The sequence below is a fragment of the Hemiscyllium ocellatum genome, chromosome 12, assembly GCF_020745735.1.
Source record: "Hemiscyllium ocellatum isolate sHemOce1 chromosome 12, sHemOce1.pat.X.cur, whole genome shotgun sequence".
In the NCBI taxonomy this organism is placed as follows: Eukaryota; Metazoa; Chordata; class Chondrichthyes; order Orectolobiformes; family Hemiscylliidae; genus Hemiscyllium; species Hemiscyllium ocellatum.
The window spans coordinates 22,699,827-22,717,654 of record NC_083412.1 but is presented as its reverse complement, the minus strand read 5'-3'; the positions used below and the strand labels follow the sequence as shown (position 1 = coordinate 22,717,654).

The 17,828-nt window shown below is 38.3% G+C and overlaps 1 protein-coding gene across 1 annotated transcript in view; it reads right to left on the bottom strand.

Annotated features, from left to right (window-relative positions):
• Positions 1 to 1,242: 1,242 nt before the first annotated feature.
• kpna3 (karyopherin alpha 3 (importin alpha 4)) overlaps positions 1,243 to 17,828 on the bottom strand; it is a 152,160-nt gene continuing 135,574 nt past the window's right edge. The window contains exons 14-17 of the mRNA XM_060833393.1: positions 17,677 to 17,748; positions 10,871 to 11,033; positions 10,586 to 10,680; positions 1,243 to 4,340 (exon numbers count right to left, since the gene is read on the bottom strand). Coding sequence (XP_060689376.1) covers positions 4,242 to 4,340; positions 10,586 to 10,680; positions 10,871 to 11,033; positions 17,677 to 17,748 — 429 coding nt within the window. The 3' untranslated portion in view covers positions 1,243 to 4,241. The remainder of the gene's footprint in view (positions 4,341 to 10,585; positions 10,681 to 10,870; positions 11,034 to 17,676; positions 17,749 to 17,828) is intronic.

The window sequence follows — 17,828 nt, the reverse complement described above, 5'->3', positions numbered from 1 at the left end:
AATATATTTCAAACAGATATAGATAAGTTCTTGACTGCCAAAGGGATCAAAGATTACGGGAAGAAAGCAGGAAAATGGGACATGATCAAATGGGCCGAATGGCCTAATTTCTGCTCCAGTGCCTTATGGTCTTAAACTATTTCAGAATGGGTATCATTCAGTTGTATAGAATGCTAGAAACACTGAGTTTCTAACCCAAAGATGCACCAACCACTTGCATTTAGATTTTTTAATCAACCTATTCAGTCACATCTCTGGAATAGGTGCAACCTGAATCCAGTTCTTTGAGCCCAGATGTAAGAACACTGTATCACAACAGCCCAACATAACTGGAATTTATATTGACACTGAAAAACGTTGCAGAGGCATCCCTTTAAACATGAAGAGATATAAATGGGCAGAGGCTCTTTTACTGGAATGGTGGCGAAGCAGAATCATTTAAGTAGGGAATTATGGAGATTGGGATTGTGACCTTGCCGAATTCATTGCTCCTATAAACTTAATAAATGAGGAGGAGGATGTACAAAACACTGGAGTCAAGAAACAAAACACTTGGCGGGTGATCTGTAGGGCTTAAAATTGGATCAGAGAAGGATGTGATCGTGGCGAGATTTAAATGTTAGGTTAGAATTGGGGAGGGGAGGTGGGGGGGGGTGGGAGAGGTGTAGTAGAAACCCTGGCTGAACTTTCCCCTTTTCTAATGCAGGAACCAAGATGCCAAATACAGCTGTCTACTACAATACCAAGTTCCGATTAACTCATCAGGGGCCTGCCAATTTTTGATTCCAGGAAAAAGAAAACAAAAAATAAACAGTGTGCAATTTGACTGTCATGTCAAATGAAGACTTTTGCACAGTAAAGACAACTCTGCAAAAGTGTCACCATACTCAGAACTGTAAGTTACAATTTACAGTGAGTAACTTACCAGAGGTGATACTATTTATTCAATTGAAATATACACAATGCTGGTAAACCCAATGTCTGTCAAGCTCGCAAAAGAAAATAGGGTAAACAGATCAGGTAGAAACTTTGAGTTGCTGGCATTTTTGGCTTTATTTCAAATTGCCAGTACTTGTAATTGCTTTTGGTCAAAATTCTGCTGACTGCTGTACTCCATCTACAGTAAAACATTAAGTAATCTCCCAATTTTCTGAACCATTTTTCCTGAAGTGTCAAAGGGAGTATTTTTTTCAACATGAGCCTTTGTACAAAAACGATAAAGTAAATTGTCAAATGGTCATATTTTCACCTTCTGGAGATACCAACAGGTTGTTTAATAACATATTTACTTTACAAAAATCACAAAGGGAATTAACTTGTAAAATTATTTTAATGACTCAAAATACCTTCAACATTCTGGATATTGAAATGCAAAAATAGGAAGGGAAGAGTTTGGCTCTGAAGTATACTCCCAAGATTTGTATCACTCCTCGCTCCCAAAACAAACCAAACCTTGAATGTTTCTCCAAAATAAGCATAGGAAGAGATAAGCACTTTTCTACCAGAAGTCTCAAAGGTACAGCAACCAAGCTAGCTGATAAAAGCAGGAAACAGCATATTAAGTTCACCTCTCCAAAATACATCATGGCAAACAACTCAAGGCTTAAGGGAAAATCTGGCTATGTTTGTTAGCATTATTCCCTACAACATAAGACCTCCACCTTATATAATAACAGGATACTGTTGAACAAAATCCTCCACGGACACCACTGGTAGTTTCTTCTTTGATTGACCTAATGCCTTTTATCTCCAGGTTGCCTGAACCAATCATGATGGGTTGAGCAAGCATGTGACAAGGATCCTTGCAGGACATGTGAAATTTAAATGCCTCTCTCTATTAATTTGCATAGATTGTGTTTTTCTAATGAGGAATAGTTCATTAGCGCACACCTTCACAAGCCAAGAAAATTCAAATGGGACAAGTCACTATGTAACAACTGCAAATACCAGAGCTGCTGGGCTTGGATGGCTGAACTATGGTGCTCCATATAGTTCCAGAGCTGATGAGATACCCTCTGAATTGTATCCTAATCAGGAATCAACACTCCAAAGAAGGAGGGGGAGGAGGAATTTTATTTGGGTGGGTGGGGGATGGAGAAGAGTGGTTGGGGGAGGGCGTTGTCAGGGGAATATATTTTGACTATTAGACTATTAAAACAAGAGGTAGCTTTTAAATGTGAGTCTGAACTTTAGATTCTACAATTACTTTATACTGAATGTCTCTTTTCACATAGTAAATCACACACAAAACATTTTAAATTCTATATTGTGCGAATGGATATTATGCAGTTACCATATGTAGCAGATTTTACAACATAAAAATATATAGGAAAAACAAAGGCACAATGAAATTCAACTCATTCTTCAGGCAGAAGAGCTGAAATGAGCCACCTTAAAGAGAGATTTTAATTTAAAATTTATAAAAAGGATATAAATAACCGAGGCCAAAACACTATTTGTATCATTAAAACAGTTTCATCAGCAAGTAAAAATCTTGCAGTTTTATATAAACTTGCATCCCTCAAAGATACAAGATATCGTAGTCTTTAAAGTGGCTCAGTCTTGACGGCAAGGTATTAAGATGGATATAAACCTGCACAATTTTGTTCATCAATGAGATACAACTCATCAGCAGAGCTTGATTGCATTTTTCAGATTCAATTACAGTAGATACTGCCCACACTTGTTAACTAAATTAGCTCAAATGCAATCTGTCCCTTTACAATAATGCATGAGGGGAAGTTTACATCCAGTCACCACAGCAACAAACCCCATCCCTGAATAGTGTCATCTAGTCTAATACCTACGAAAAAAACCTCCCGGTGCGTATTAAATACAGGAAATAAAGCATTCAACATTAATGGACCAGATGTACACTTAACTGTAAGCTTCTGTACAGCCTTATACAATGCTTACGTTATATTCTCTGTAAAGATTTACACTCCTTTTCAAACATTTTCCTCCTTTTCAAATTTGCTTCTAATCATCTGAATAAAAAGTGTGGCTTTAGATTCTTCTCAATAATACTTAAGTCCATGACCAAATTTAATGAAATAGCTGCTAGTTCTCAGCTATCAGCAGTATCCACAGTAAGGAACGGTCAATTTACGATGCACGACTGTGTAAGACTGTGTGTCACTGCAAACATGGAAGCTCCACAGTTTAAACCCATTAAAAGTCCAACAATTTATTTTACTACTGGATTGGCTTAACCTGAAATTAAAAAAAAATACTGATTCACCTAATAGTTGGAAGCAAGATTCGCAGCAGATTAAATGGTTAATTTTAAGTTTCTTGCTATGTACAGAATCTGAATTATCTTATGGAGCAAAAACTTGAATGTGAACAGGAAATGTGGGTGAATCTTGCTTTCAGCTTAAAGCAGAGGCTCAAGTCACATCGATATAATAATTGCAGCTCAGGTAAAACACCATGCACAGCATTTGATAAGTACTTCAAAAGAGCAGGGAAAGAAAATTAAAACACAGGTTCCTAATAGTGGTTGTAGTAATCAGCTGGGGCTCTTTTTCACAGACTTGCACAAACTGTCAAGAAGTCGTGGTTAAACTTGGCTCCTTCATTAAGTTTAGTTTCCAGCCTAGTCTGAGAGGCAGTGCGAGCACAACCTAATATGGATGCAAGCAGGATTTTTTTGTTAAACCACCCTATAGCAAAAAAATGCTTTGCAGTTACCAGAAAAAAAATCCTGGTTTTAGTTCATCCATGGACCACTCTGGCCAATGATGGTTCTATGGTATTTGCAAATCCTTCTACTGTAAGCCCCGGTGTAAAATCTTCTAAAAAGCCTATTTCACACATCAAAGCCAAGTCTCTTTGCAAGTCCCATTATTAAATTTTTAATCGTTCAGAAATCTTCCTGTTCTATGTAGACAGCTATTATCTTGTGTGCCTAATATGCAACGTTGTAAGTGAGATTGCTACTACTGTCACAGGAATGAGGTACCAGGGAGGGAAAGGCTGAATCACAGGCGATGTTGGGGATTACTCTAGTTTGTTGATATGATAGTTACTCATGGACTCACAAGAATCATGCACATGTGTCAACAATCCCTGTGGTAGCAAATTTTGGCAATTGCTGAGCGATTGATAATTAGGCTTTTCAAAATGCATCAAATGTAGATGCGCAGATGTCTCTCGAGCCTCCATCACACTTCTGCTTGGTGAATTTTTTTGGTGTTTTGGGTTGGCAAGGGACAGGGAAGCTACAGCATCTTCTCAGCTTAGAAATTGAACTCCTTTGGTTGAATGTTTGCTGTGGGGTCAAAACTGAAAGTTCCAGCTTGTGTCGCTTCAGGAAGGAGACTTAGATCTTCATCAATCTAATGAGAGGAGATATAACAAAAAAAAGCATTACCCTGTACATTCTGTTTGAAGGTGGTTAATGCAGGAAACATTCTGGACGATTTAAATTGTCCTATGACTTCATGGTAACTTAACAGATACTTGGGGCTCTTCACGCCTCATTCAGCATCTACAACCATCAGTTATGGCTTCAAGCTTTGGTCTGAAACCTTTTATAAGGTGAAAGCCCCATTTTCACTGCTTCCTATTCAATTATATTCAGTGAAAAAATTAATTTAAACCGAGAGGAACTGGAATGCTAAGAATAACCCAATGTAATTGATGCCTTTTTTCTACATCAAGCAGATGTTCAATGCCATTTGTTAACCAACTAAATGCGAAGGGGTGAAACTAAACTTTAATTACTTTTACAGATAGCAGACTATTGAGGTGTCTCATGCTATAAGTAGCAACATGTGAGATACTGAAAATGTTAGATTTCACATAAACCTTTGCTCAAGATACACCAACATAGATCGTGAACATAGTTTTGCCCTACAACAAAAATTCTCCTCAATCACCTCCCCACAATGGCTGAAGAGCTCCTCCAGGAGTCACAATGTGGATTTTGCCTACATTGTCCAAGAGGCACAGTTGACATGATCTTCACAAAATACAAAAATTCAAGAAAAGTGCAGACAGCAGCTGAAACCTCTACACACTATCTTCTTGACTTCACAAAGTCCTTCAAGTTCTGTCAACCAAAGGGACAATGGAGTGCCGTCCTCACATGTGGTTGTCCACAGAAAGTCGTCACTATTCTGTCTGTCACACAATGGCATGCAAGCCCAGATCGTCTGACAATTCCACTCAATAAACATGCAACCTGGGGACATGAAGGTTGTGCCATCATACCAATGTTCTTCTTCTTCACCTTCCTTAATGCAATATTGCCCCCCTATCTATTAGACTTTCCTCTAGTGTGATGCCAACGTACATGACAAGTAAGAAGCCTGTGCTAGCTCCAATCCAGAACCAAGGCTATACCAAACCCTGTCAATGAGCTACATTCATAGCAGATGTTTGATTATGCAAACAGAGGCTGAGTTCCAAGCTATTGTCAATACATTCACGAAGATGTATGAAAGAATAGGTCTTTGGCTAAACATCTGGAATGCAAAAGTCCTCTACCAGCCTGTCCTCACCACATACTGACCCCCAACTGTCAAAATCCATAGGAAGTCACTGCACAAGGCTGATCAATTCTCATACCTCGGCAGCTTTTACTTAGATGTGCAACAAGGATCAGTGCAGGGTACACTGCTTTTCGTCTTTAATATAAATGATTTGGATGTGAACATATGAGGTATAGTTAGTAAATTTGAAGGTGACACCAAAATTGGAGGTGTAGTGGAGAGTAAAGGTTACCTCACAGTAAAACAAGATCTTGATCAGATGGGCCAATGGGCAAATGGAGTTTAATTTAGATAAATGTGAGGTGCTGCATTTTGGAAAGGTAAATCAAAGCAGGACTTAGACACTTAATGGTAAGGTCCTGTGGAGTGTTGCTGAACAAAGAGACCTTGGAGTGCAGGCTCATAGTTCCTTGAAAGTGGAGTCGCAGGTAGATAGGATAGTGGAGGTGGTCTTTGGTATGCTTTCCTTTATTGATCAGAGTACTGAGTACAGGAGTTGGGAGGTCATGTTGCAGCTGTACAGGACATTGGTTAGGCCACTTTTGGAATGTTGCGTGCAATTCTGGTCTCCTTCCTTTTGGAAGGATATTGTGAAACTTGAAAGGGCTCACATAAAAAAATTTAGGATGTTGCCATGGTTGGAGGGTTTGAGTTATAGGGAGAGATTGAATAGGCTTGGGCTGCTTTCCCTGGAACGTCAGAGGCTGAGGGGTGACTTACAGAGGTTCATAAAATCTTGAAGGGCATGGATAGGATAAATAGAAATGGTCTTTTCTCTGGGGTGGGGGAGTTCAGAATTAGAGGCATAGGTTTAGGTTGAGCGGGGAAAAATTTTAAAGGCACCTAAGGAACAACATTTTCATGCAGAGGGTAGAGCACGTATGGAATGAGCTGCCAGAGGAAGTAGTGGAGGCTGGTACAATTACAACATTTAAAAGGTATTTGGATGGGTATATGAATAGGAAAAGTTGAGGGATAGGGGCCAAGTGCTGGCAAACGGGACTAGATTAGTTTACGATATCTGGTCAGCATGGACAAGTTGGACCGAAGGATATGTTTCCGTGCTGTACATCTCTATGACTTGAAAGTGAAAACAAAACACTGCAAGAAATCTGAAATAAAATTGAAGTGTTCGAGAAATGCAGCAGGGCTGACAGCATCTGTAAAGAGTGAAACAGAGTTAAGGTCTTCAGTTTGATATGACTCTTCTTCAGAATTTTAGAACTGCATTTCTGAAGAGTCACATTGGACTCAAAACAATAACAGTTTCTCACTCTAAAAGATGCTGCCAGGCAGTGAATTTCTCTAACACTTCCTGTGACTATATAAATGCAAGATTTAAAAACAAATAAAGGGATTGCAGTTTAAAGTAAAGTACTACTTAAATCTACACATTTGTCAAAGCACATTTAGGTGCACCATTCTGTTTTGATCATCTTAATTAAGAAAGGTCATATTTTACTAGATGACTCATGGAAAGACAGTGCTGACCAATGACAAGAGATTGAGTAGAATAGGCCTACTCTCTGTAGGTTAGAAGAATTGGGGGATGTGGGAGGGTGAATTCAAAATCCAACAAAATAGATGCTAAGATGATGTTTCTCTCACTGGGATATCTTGAACTGAGCTCACAGTCTCAGACTAAGGTGCAGTTCAGTTAGGACGAGATGAGGAGCTATTCCATTACTGAAAGGTCTGACTGTATGGGATTGTTAATCCCAGAGACATGTGTATGCTCAGCCATTTGAGTGCATTCAAGTCACAGGTTAACAATATTTAGTAAATAACGTAATCAAGGGATATAGGATTAGCGTAGGAAGGTATTGTGGAGGTTCAGCCATGATTTTTATTGAATGGTACAGCAGGCTTGAGAGCCTAAATGGACAACTCCTGTTTCTTCAGTTTATACATAAAATGTAGTGAACTTTGCCTTAAAAAGCAGACTCTTTTCACCCATTTCTCTTTTACAAAAAACATGCCACCATTCAAATGGTACTAGATTTTCCTTTAAACTGCTTAATTGGATTTCCTCAACAAGTTAAAAGTCATTTTGAGAACACATACAAACCATCTTCCTAACAATATTCCTCACCATTTGAGGATTTCAAGCTTAACCTCTTGCTAATGAATCACTAATTCAAAAGGAAATGTTTACAGTGAATATCAACATCCTTACCTAACACAGGTTTTTGTGTCTCCACTGACTAGCACAAAGAGAACTTCTACTTGTTACGTCCTATCTTACACACTAGTGCTGGAAAACAACAGCTTAAAGAAGCAATATTTGGTATCAGATACTGATTTAAGCTATTAGCTGACAAACTTAATCCAAAAGTTCAAGGGAAATCAACAATGAAAAGAGTATATTAAAAATATAATGCATTAAAATGAAAACACTTCAGGGGAGGCCAGGTTTGGTAGGTTTAGACACTATTTTTCATTAACTGGTTAAATTTTGTCCAGTGAAACATAAATCAATTATTTCCATTACTAAGGCCACTCCTAAACTAAAATTCACACTGTCTGGTTTAATTTCACTACTTCACTTTAAATTTGTCTCCAGTGAATGTCCAATGTATTCTATAGCCCACAAGAACTTCAATCACTCCTCAGTGAAATGCCCAGAGGCTGATAGCCAAGTTCAGTAGCTATGAGGATGGCCTCAACAAGGATCTTGGATGCATCTCACACAGACTCTCTCTCAAACACATGTTCTCCCTCAGAAAGGCACAACACCTCCACACACACAGTAACACTTGTGCGCGCGCGCACACGCACACTCTTTCTTCCTCACATGCATGCAAACATACATAAAAGTCTATGGAGTGAATTTGTATTTGCACATACATTCTATTTTGTTCAAAAAGCACACAATTTGTAGGCAGTCAGTTCATGTGGCATTTTATAAATTGCTACTTTGGAAATAGAACCAGTTGACTCAAGGTTGGAATACAGAGATTGTAACATCACACCTTTAATGCATTGTCTGAGCTGAGATGTCACTTTTTCAAAATAAAACCTTAAGTTATCTCAGGAATGTTACTTGAAAGAAATTCTGAGATTTACATAGAATGGGTTGCAGGTTTCGATTCATTAATAAGTGATTAAAGACTTAACAGCGATCTATGTTTGTTCAATACATCGCACCAGTTGTATGACACTTTGATCTTTTACTACAAATTCTGAGTCCTATTATTCTGTCCCACGAGCTACCAGATGAAGGAGCAATGCTCCAAAAGCCTGTACTTCCAAATAAACCTGTTGGTGTTGAGATTTTTAATTTTGTCTACCAACATCAACACCCTGGAAGTTAGTACTGAGCAGAAATTAGAAATGTAAACAGAGTGAGTGTAGAGGCTGAATGTCATACAGTCGGCGGCCCACTTTCTGATTATTCAAAGTCTGTCCACTGCTTATGAAGTAAAGGTCAGCAGTAAAATGAAATGTACTTTCTTCACTTGCCTGTATGAATTCACCTGCAACAGCACTTGAGAAATACAACCTCATTAAAGCAGTCCACTTGATTAGCATTCAACCCACACTTTAAGCATTCACTCCCTCCACCATCAGTACCCACTGTCACAGCAGCATCATATACCAGATGTACCACAGCAAATCATTAATGCTTCTCTAGCTTCAACTTGCATCACCCAGAACCAAGGCATTTTGCATGGGAACATCATCTCCAATTCACAGGCCACTGTGATTTGAGATATGTTTTGCTATTCCTTCACAGCCAATGCATTAAAATTTGGATTGCCTTACTAACTAGCATTGACGGAGCACCCGCAAGACAACTGCTCACTACTACTACTACTCAAGGGCAACTGGGAAGTCAATGAACTTCTGCAGTACCAACATCTCAAGAACTAACTTTTTAAAAGAAAAAGTGGAAAGAATTTCCTTCACTCAAGAACTGATAGTTCAGCCGAATACAGTACCTGATTTGATCCCATTAAAAAAAATCTTGGTCGTCCAAATTAAGTAAAAATCAGCTAGTGCATTGCACTTATAAATCAAATCTTTAAGAAAGATGAAAGGAAGGATACAGAAAAGAAAGTATTCTTCTTGGGTGGAGGGTAATTAGTTTGAAAAAAAAACTGTGATACACAACCATTGTGATTCTATTTTAATAATATATGAAAAAGACTGACAAAACACAAAAACAAAGTACAAAAATTAGATGGAAAATTGCAATTGAGGCCCTGAAGCACTCGATTTAGAGGCAACTGGATTCAGGTCATCAAACTTATTTGTGGGATTGGAATCGAGGGGGTCAGAGAAAATTTGTTCCCAAATTCCACAGGCAGCCATGAATCATTTGTGCTTTCTGACAGAAATGACAAAAGGGAAGCAAAAGTCAAGAATATTGATTTGAAGACGCTAGTGTTGGACTGGGGAGTACAAAGTTAAAAATCACACAACACCAGGTAATAGTCCAACAGGTTTACTCGGAAGCACTGCCTTTCAGAGCGCTGCTCCTTCATCAGGTGACTGCCTCCTGATGAAGGAGCAGCGCTCCAAAAGTTAATGCTTCCAAATGAACCTGTTGGACTATTGCCTGGTGTTGTGTGAAGGATTGGGACAAACATATATGAAACTGTTTACATTATGTTATATACAGGGTCATGCTTTAATGTAGTTTGTTCATCACACTACGTAATAATGTTAGATATAAAAGGCACAAGCAGCTTCTCAATCTGGATTAATTTGTTTCTGCATTTTAGAAAAAAAATCAGGGTGCAATTCAATGGTTGGTGACACGGACAAAATCAATTTTACTTCCATAATTCCAGCTACAAGTCATGAATTTGCTGCAAAATTTCAAGAAGAGGCAGCTGATTGTCATTTGCACACTTGCAACAATAGTATTTCTCTATTTCACAAGTGAGACAGTGATTTCCTGTGTCATGTATGCACCTGCAAACAGGACTGGCACCCTCAATAACTGAACTCACTGCTGAGTTTGTCATTGCATTTGTGCTTAGTTGAAAAAGAGGAATTGAAGAATAAAATACACTTTGCTAACATTCTCTTACCACTTTTCTACAAATCTTGTGAGCTCAACAAACCAATTCTATACTTACATCATCACCAGAAAAGTACTGATCTATGATTTCATAAGCTAGTTTATAGATCTCTTCATTTTCATGTTGCTGCAAGGCTTCTATTTTTTCCAAACCTGTCAAAGAAAATTAGAACCTGGTGAAACAATTGTGAAGACTACCTTAAAATATGATTGGAGCAGCACAGATTTGCATCGAGTTTTTCCTGAAATCTATAAACATTTTTTCCAGTCCATTGGATTTAAATGGGGTCTGTCAAAATGAAATGAACTTCAATGAGAAAGAACACAAGTCCTGGAAGCTTACCTCCACATTCCTCTATCATTTCTGCTATCGTACTTGCTTCCTCACCAGCCATTTTCAAAATATTGTTCAGTCCATCAAGTACAACCTGTACCACCTGAGCATCTTTAACTCCCAGTAAGTTACAGAAAGGGGGGATTACATTCTGCTGCACGAGATATTCAACCTAAAATAAAAGGAAAGAAAAAAAGATGTCAAAGTGTTCCACTCAATGAAACTTTATCTATAAAACTATCGCTGAAAATGTGTTGCTGGTTAAAGCACAGCAGGTTAGGCAGCATCTCAGGAATAGGGAATTCGACGTTTCGAGCATAAGCCCTTCATCAGGAGGGCTTATGCTCGAAACGTCGAATTCCCTATTCCTGAGATGCTGCCTAACCTGCTGTGCTTTAACCAGCAACACATTTTCAGCTGTGATCTCCAGCATCTGCAGACCTCATTTTTTAACTATAAAACTATCGTAAATACATTGGTGTTATAACCAGAAATGTTAAATGCCATTTATGATTAAGTTATTATTAAGTTATGATTAAGACAATTAAGAATGAACTATGAATTAGTTTAAATTATACTTAGATCATGTTTTCGTCTTTATCTCATTTAACAGTACTATTCTTTAAAAGATCAACCTAAATATTGCTGAACATTAAAAGGACAATGGACTTCCCACCCATAAAAGTTTTAAAGTCAGAGGCAACCAGGATATCATCAGATTTATTCTGATATTAAGGTCTTCCATGTGGCTAGTGGGATACAGTAGTCTCAGGAGTGTTGAATTTTGGAACATGAAAAGCCTACCATTAGAATACTCAACTTATCACGTAGCGAGTCAATAGTCAAAGATTGGCAGGAACAATATTGGTTCTGGTTTTAAGAAACAATTAAACCAGGAAAAAACAAAAGCCATTCAGCTTTTGAAGATTCAGCATCAAATTGAAGTGATTTTTTTTCCCCCAAAGTGAAGAATTCTATTTCAATCCAAACATACTTTGAACTCAGAAGGAGCAAAAAATAAATGCCCGAGAGATTCTGGTCTTCCTGTGAAGAGGTTAAAAATGTGTTGCTGGAAAAGCGCAGCAGGTCAGGCAGCATCAAAGGAACAGGAGAATCGACGTTTCGGGCATAAGCCCTTTTTCAGGATTCTTCAATTCTCCTGCTCCTTGGATGCTGCCTGACCTGCTGTGCTTTTCCAGCAACACATTTTTAAGCTCTGATCTCCAGCATCTGCAGTCCTCACTTTCTCCTTCCGGTAACGAGGTTGCAAGGTTAGTAATCCTGAGTTCTTCAACAAATAGTGCAATATAGAGTCATACAGCATGCAACAGACCCTTTGATTCAGTCGTCCATGATAACCAAGTTTCCCCAAACTAAACCAGTCCTACTTGCCTGCGTTTGGTTCATATCTATCCAAACCCTTTCCTTTTCATGTACTTATCCAAATGTCTTTTAAATGTTGTAACTGTACCTGCATGCACCACATCCTCATGGCTGTTCATTCCACACATGAACTGCTATCTGTGTAAAAAAAAGGTCTCCCCTCATGTCCTTTTCAAAAATCTTTCTTCCCTCACCCTAAAAGTATGCCCCCTAAATTTGAACTCCTGCACCCTAGGGAAAAGACCCTTGCTATTCACCTTATCGAAACCCTTTATGACTTTATAAATTTCTGCAAGGTCACCACTCAATCCCCTATGCTCCTGGGAAAAAAGTCCCAGCCCATCCTTCTAAGTCAAATCCTCCATACCTGGCAAAATCCTGATAAATCTTCTCTGAACCCTCTCCAAGTTAATAATATTTGTCCTATAGCAGGGTGACCAGAACAGCACACAGTACTCCAAAAGAGGCTTCAATGTCCTGTGCAACCCCAACTTGACATTCCCAACTCCTATAAGCAAAGGTTTGAGCAAAGGAAGGAAGGATTGTGAGTAGCCTTCATGACCATCCTGTCTACCTGTGACGCAAATTTCAAAGAATTGTGTACCTGAACCCTTAGATCTCTCAAAAACACTACCCAGGGCCCTACCATTAACTGTATAAGTCCTGCTCCTGGTTTGTTTTACCAAAATGCATTACCTCCTATTTATCCAAATTAAATTCCATCTGCCACTCCTCAGCCCATTGACTCAATTGGTCAAATATTTTTGTAATCTTAGATAACCTTCTTCACTGTCCAATATACCACCAATTTTGGAGTCATCTGCAAAGTTATTAACTGTGCCTCCTAAATTCTCATACAAATCATTTATATGAATGACAAACAAAAAAGTGGACCCAGTACCAATCCTTGCAGAACACCACTGATCACAGACCTCAAGTCCAAAAAACAACCCTCCACCACCATCCTCTGACTCCTGCCATTAAGCCAATTTTGTGTCCAATTGACAAGCTCAACCGGAATCCCATGCAATCTAACTTTTCTAATTAGTTTACCATGTGGAACCTTGTCAAAGGCTTTATTGGACTTTAGTCTACTCCCCTTCTGGTTCAGTTCTTCAATGAATAAGACTAATTTTTTTCTTCCCATATTGGACTTTGGTAGTAGACACAAATTTGTATTGTCTTATTAAGGCTATGTTTCAGGATCAATCATTGGTGTTGGTGATTCAACACATAAAAAATCAAGCGCTTTGTGACACACATCCCTTTAGACCAACGCCATCGGTTTGACCAAGTCTGAATGGAGCAATGCACAATTAGGTCTTCTAGTTTAATGTGCATCTAAGTAAATACTGATTTAGTTGACTGCAAAATTATTCTCTTGATTATAGTCCTCAACTTCATCCTTCTGTTTGCAACAATGCAGTAGTTTTGCTGCATTCTTCAAATATTTTAAAATTCATCTACCATGTAAATGTTTTACATTGATTTTAATTCACTGCACAGGTGCGTCAGTTTTCACTAACCATGTAAGCTTATCCTTCCCAGCAAAACCATCATGTATTAGTGTTGTCTCGACATTGGCTGATTTTCCACATTTCAGCTTTGGTTGATTATGTGCCTGGCATTTGAAATGCACCATGAGTTTGAAGAGGAACTGGTGTTTGAGAGCAAGCAGTAAGCACTAGGACTTGCAAAGTAAAAAAGCTGGAGCGTTATTTTTAGTGTAAAAATTGATGCCACAATAAATGATTCATTGTTTAAACTTGCAAAAGGAGTAACTCGTTTTTCTGATGTAAGCACATAACTTCTTAACTGACAAGCTTGATAATATCTTGAGAATGCATGGGAGCACCGCCATCTATAAATTCCCCTCCAAACCATGCATCGGTCTGGTTTACAACTATATCGCGGTTCTTTCACTGTCAGCTGGGTCAAAATTTTAGAACATCATTCCAAACCACATTGTGGTCATCCTTAGACAGCTGCAGGTCAAGGTGGTAGCTCACCACCATCTTCTCTGGGGCAATTAGGGATGGGTAATAAAAACTGCTTTAGCTAGCAATGCCCACAGCTTCAGAACTAATTTAAAAAGTCCATTATGGCATGGAGGTCAGTGTCTTCTGCATTAGTGGGAAATTGAATATTTTATTTATTGATTTTATATTTCAACATCACTCTCTTTCCTTCGGATTGATGGTAAGCCTATAATTTCTCATGACTGACACAAATAAATCCATGGTTGGTTGTGAAACTTGGCATATGAGCCTTGATTAGCGGGGCCAACGGGCCGAAGAGTAGCAGATGGAGTTTAATTTACCTAAGTGTGAGGTGTTGCATTTAGGTGAGGCAAACCAGGGTAGGACTTATGCAGTTAACAGTAAGGCCTTAGGGAGTGTTGCTAAATGAAGAGACCCTGGGGTGCAGGTGCAGGAAAGTAGACAGGGTGGTGAAGGTGGCATTTGGCACACTTGCCTTCATTGATCAGCCATGACAGTGTTGGACTTCACCTAACAAAGGAGCAGCATTCAAACTTGTGATTTCAAATAAACTTGTTGGACTATAATCTGGTGTCACATGACTTCATTAGTCAGCGCACTGACTACAGGAGTTGGATCATCATGTTGAGGATGTACAGGACATTGGTTAGGCCACTTTTGGAATACAGCATGCAATTCTGGTCTCCTTGTTACAGAATACATGTTGTTAAATGTGAAAGGGTTCAGAAAACAATTACAACAATGTTGCCAGGATTAGAGAGTTTGAGCTATAGCAAGAGGCTGAATAGGCTGGAGCTTTTTCCCCTGGAATATTGGAGGCTCAGGTGTGACATTATAGAGGTTTATAAAATCATGAGCGACATGGATAGGATAAATAGCCAAGGTCTTTTCCCCAGGGTAGCTGAGTCTAAAACTAGAAGGCATAGGTGAGAGGGAAAATGTTTAAAGGGATCAGAGGGCAATTTTTTTTAATGCAAAGGGTGGTGCATGTATGGAATGAGCTGCCAGACGAAGTAGAGGAGATTGTACAATTACAGCATTTAAAAGGCATCCAGGTAGACACATGATTGGAAGGGTTTAGAGGGATATGGGCCAAATGCTGGCAAATGGGACTAGGTCAGATTTGGATGTCTGGTCAGTGCAGATAAGCGGCATCAAAAGGTCTATTTCTGTGCTTTATAACTCTGGGAGTCTAACTGATCACTAAAGTTCAAGGTCTGAAAGAAAATCTTCTTAATGTTAACAATCACCAACACAAACAGAATTGGTTTGTGGTCAAGCCTTTGCCTCACCCTGGTGGCAAGATAATCACTTTTGAAAGTTTTGTGATTGCGATAGATAAACTTCAAAATTTTCAAGAGCCAGTAACAATCCCATGCTTTTCATTTTCATTTTCATTGGACAGTACTACTTCTGATACTGGTTTAATTTCTGCAAAGAAAAGTACTTCATTGGCTTCTCTATTCTCGATTCATTATTTTGCACTAAGACCACATCACCAGAAAGTTACCATCATCAATCAGTATTTTAAAAGCATGAGTAAAATCCAACACCAGTTTAGACATCAAATCTGCCTTTAGCTTCTGAAAAGCTGGTTCGAACTGTTTTGACCACATCACTTTCGTCTGTTTTCACAATTAATCTGTTAAAAGATACAGCTATGGTACACCAATAAAACAAACCCTAGAAATCTCATCATTCCCCATTTAGTCTTTGCAACAGAGAATTCTATCAGAACTTTCACTTTCGTAGTTCTGCACAACTCTTGACAATCTGATTGCCTGCATATTTTCATGAAGTCTAAGCGCTGTTCTAATATTTTCATTATTTCTTCCTTCTTAGCTTTTGTAGGAAATTCCATCTTTAACTTTTTTGCCAATTTATGGACTTAGCCTTTCTTAGGTCTTGTAAATCAATCAGGCCTATTTCCTCTAATCTGTAACGTAGTTTTAGTAGCTTCTAATGTAATCTTATTTTACAGTATAAGAAACGTGATATTTGGCCTTGTATCCTTTCCCACTTAATTTTACTTCCTGTCCATGATCACACACAAAGATTCTCCTCCGAACCTCCAAACTCATGTCCTGGGAACAGTGTGCTGGACATCACTCCCAACTATTCCACAAATTGTCACAATGTGAGACATGCCAATCTAATCACTAGGATGGCTAATACCTGCAGTGACCATTACCTAAGGTAAAACAAACACATACCAGGTTCCCCAATGAACAAGGAAAAACATTTTTATGACAATTAACTTATCCTCAACCTGTAACAAAAAAATTATTAATTACGAGCATGCAAACTTAATCAATCCCCCTTTAAATCCAAATGCATACACACAAATTCATTCACACATAGGATGGACAGGGAAGACCAGAACAACAGATTTTTTTTTAAAGGAAGATTGAGTATGAAAAACAGACAAAAAAATACAAACTTTGCAGATCAAAGTTTGTAGAAACCAAATCTCAAAGGAAACTGTTGTGACTTTCTCATAGTCTTTGGTTTTTGACAAAGATACCAAGCTGCAATCAACTGTGGTGATCCTAAATTTGGCAGCTGGTCTTGCCTCAAGTTAGCACATGTTTTTCCCAGCAAAGGCTTTGAATAATCTTTCTTTCCCAATTAAAAGAGAACGAGAGGGAAGGAGAAAGTGGCCTTTGGAGGTCTGAGTCCCAATTGGTCTCTCTTCTCTCAGTTCGGCGTCAAACTACCACTCATAACCAATCCACAAGTTGTTTCATGGCAATCACTTTTGTGAGGTATACTAGCATCACATGTTTTAGGTATGAAATCTAGTTTCAGCAAAAGAACAGCATACAGTTAAATTTTTTCTTCAAGTCATTTAAAAAAAAACGATAAACTGAACTTTTTTTTCTAGTTTGATTTCCAAAATATATACCTAGCCCTTACAATGGATAAATCCATTGAAATTAAAAATTGGGTCTGTAAGAGGAAGCATTGTTGGGATTTTATTTGAGATTAAATTCTAGCTTTCCAGATATGGAACACCTTTTAAAAAAATATTCCTCTGTGTCTCAGGAATGATGTCTAGAGTTGGAGCATATCCTCATAGTTAAATTGGAAACAAAATGGAGGAGGTTACAAATAGCCTGGTGACCAACTAGTAAATTTTTACTTTCTCTTACTAAATTGTTTGAACCATTACAAGAGTCCTTTAAAGGAATTTAATTTTACTTTTGTGAGCAGACCACGAAGTGAAATCAGAACTAGGCATCCACTAGAGGGGAAATATTTGTGTGACACCATTGCATTGTGAAATTATAGCCTCAAAATTTCTCTCATATTTACCCATCTCTCTACAATGCATACCACGCACAAATATATGTGGTGATATGCTGGTACTTAATATTAGATAATATTGTCAATAACAACTGGTAAACATCATGTAACAAATTAAATGATTACCTGCTCTTTTTTGCCACTAATTGTCAAGTTACTGATTGCCCATGCAGCTTCCTTTTGAGTTCCAAAATCTCCCTACAAAAAGAAAATGGAGTTCAATTTTCATTACACCATCAATAACAGGTTTGCAGTTATTTCACACTGAAGGCTTCTCA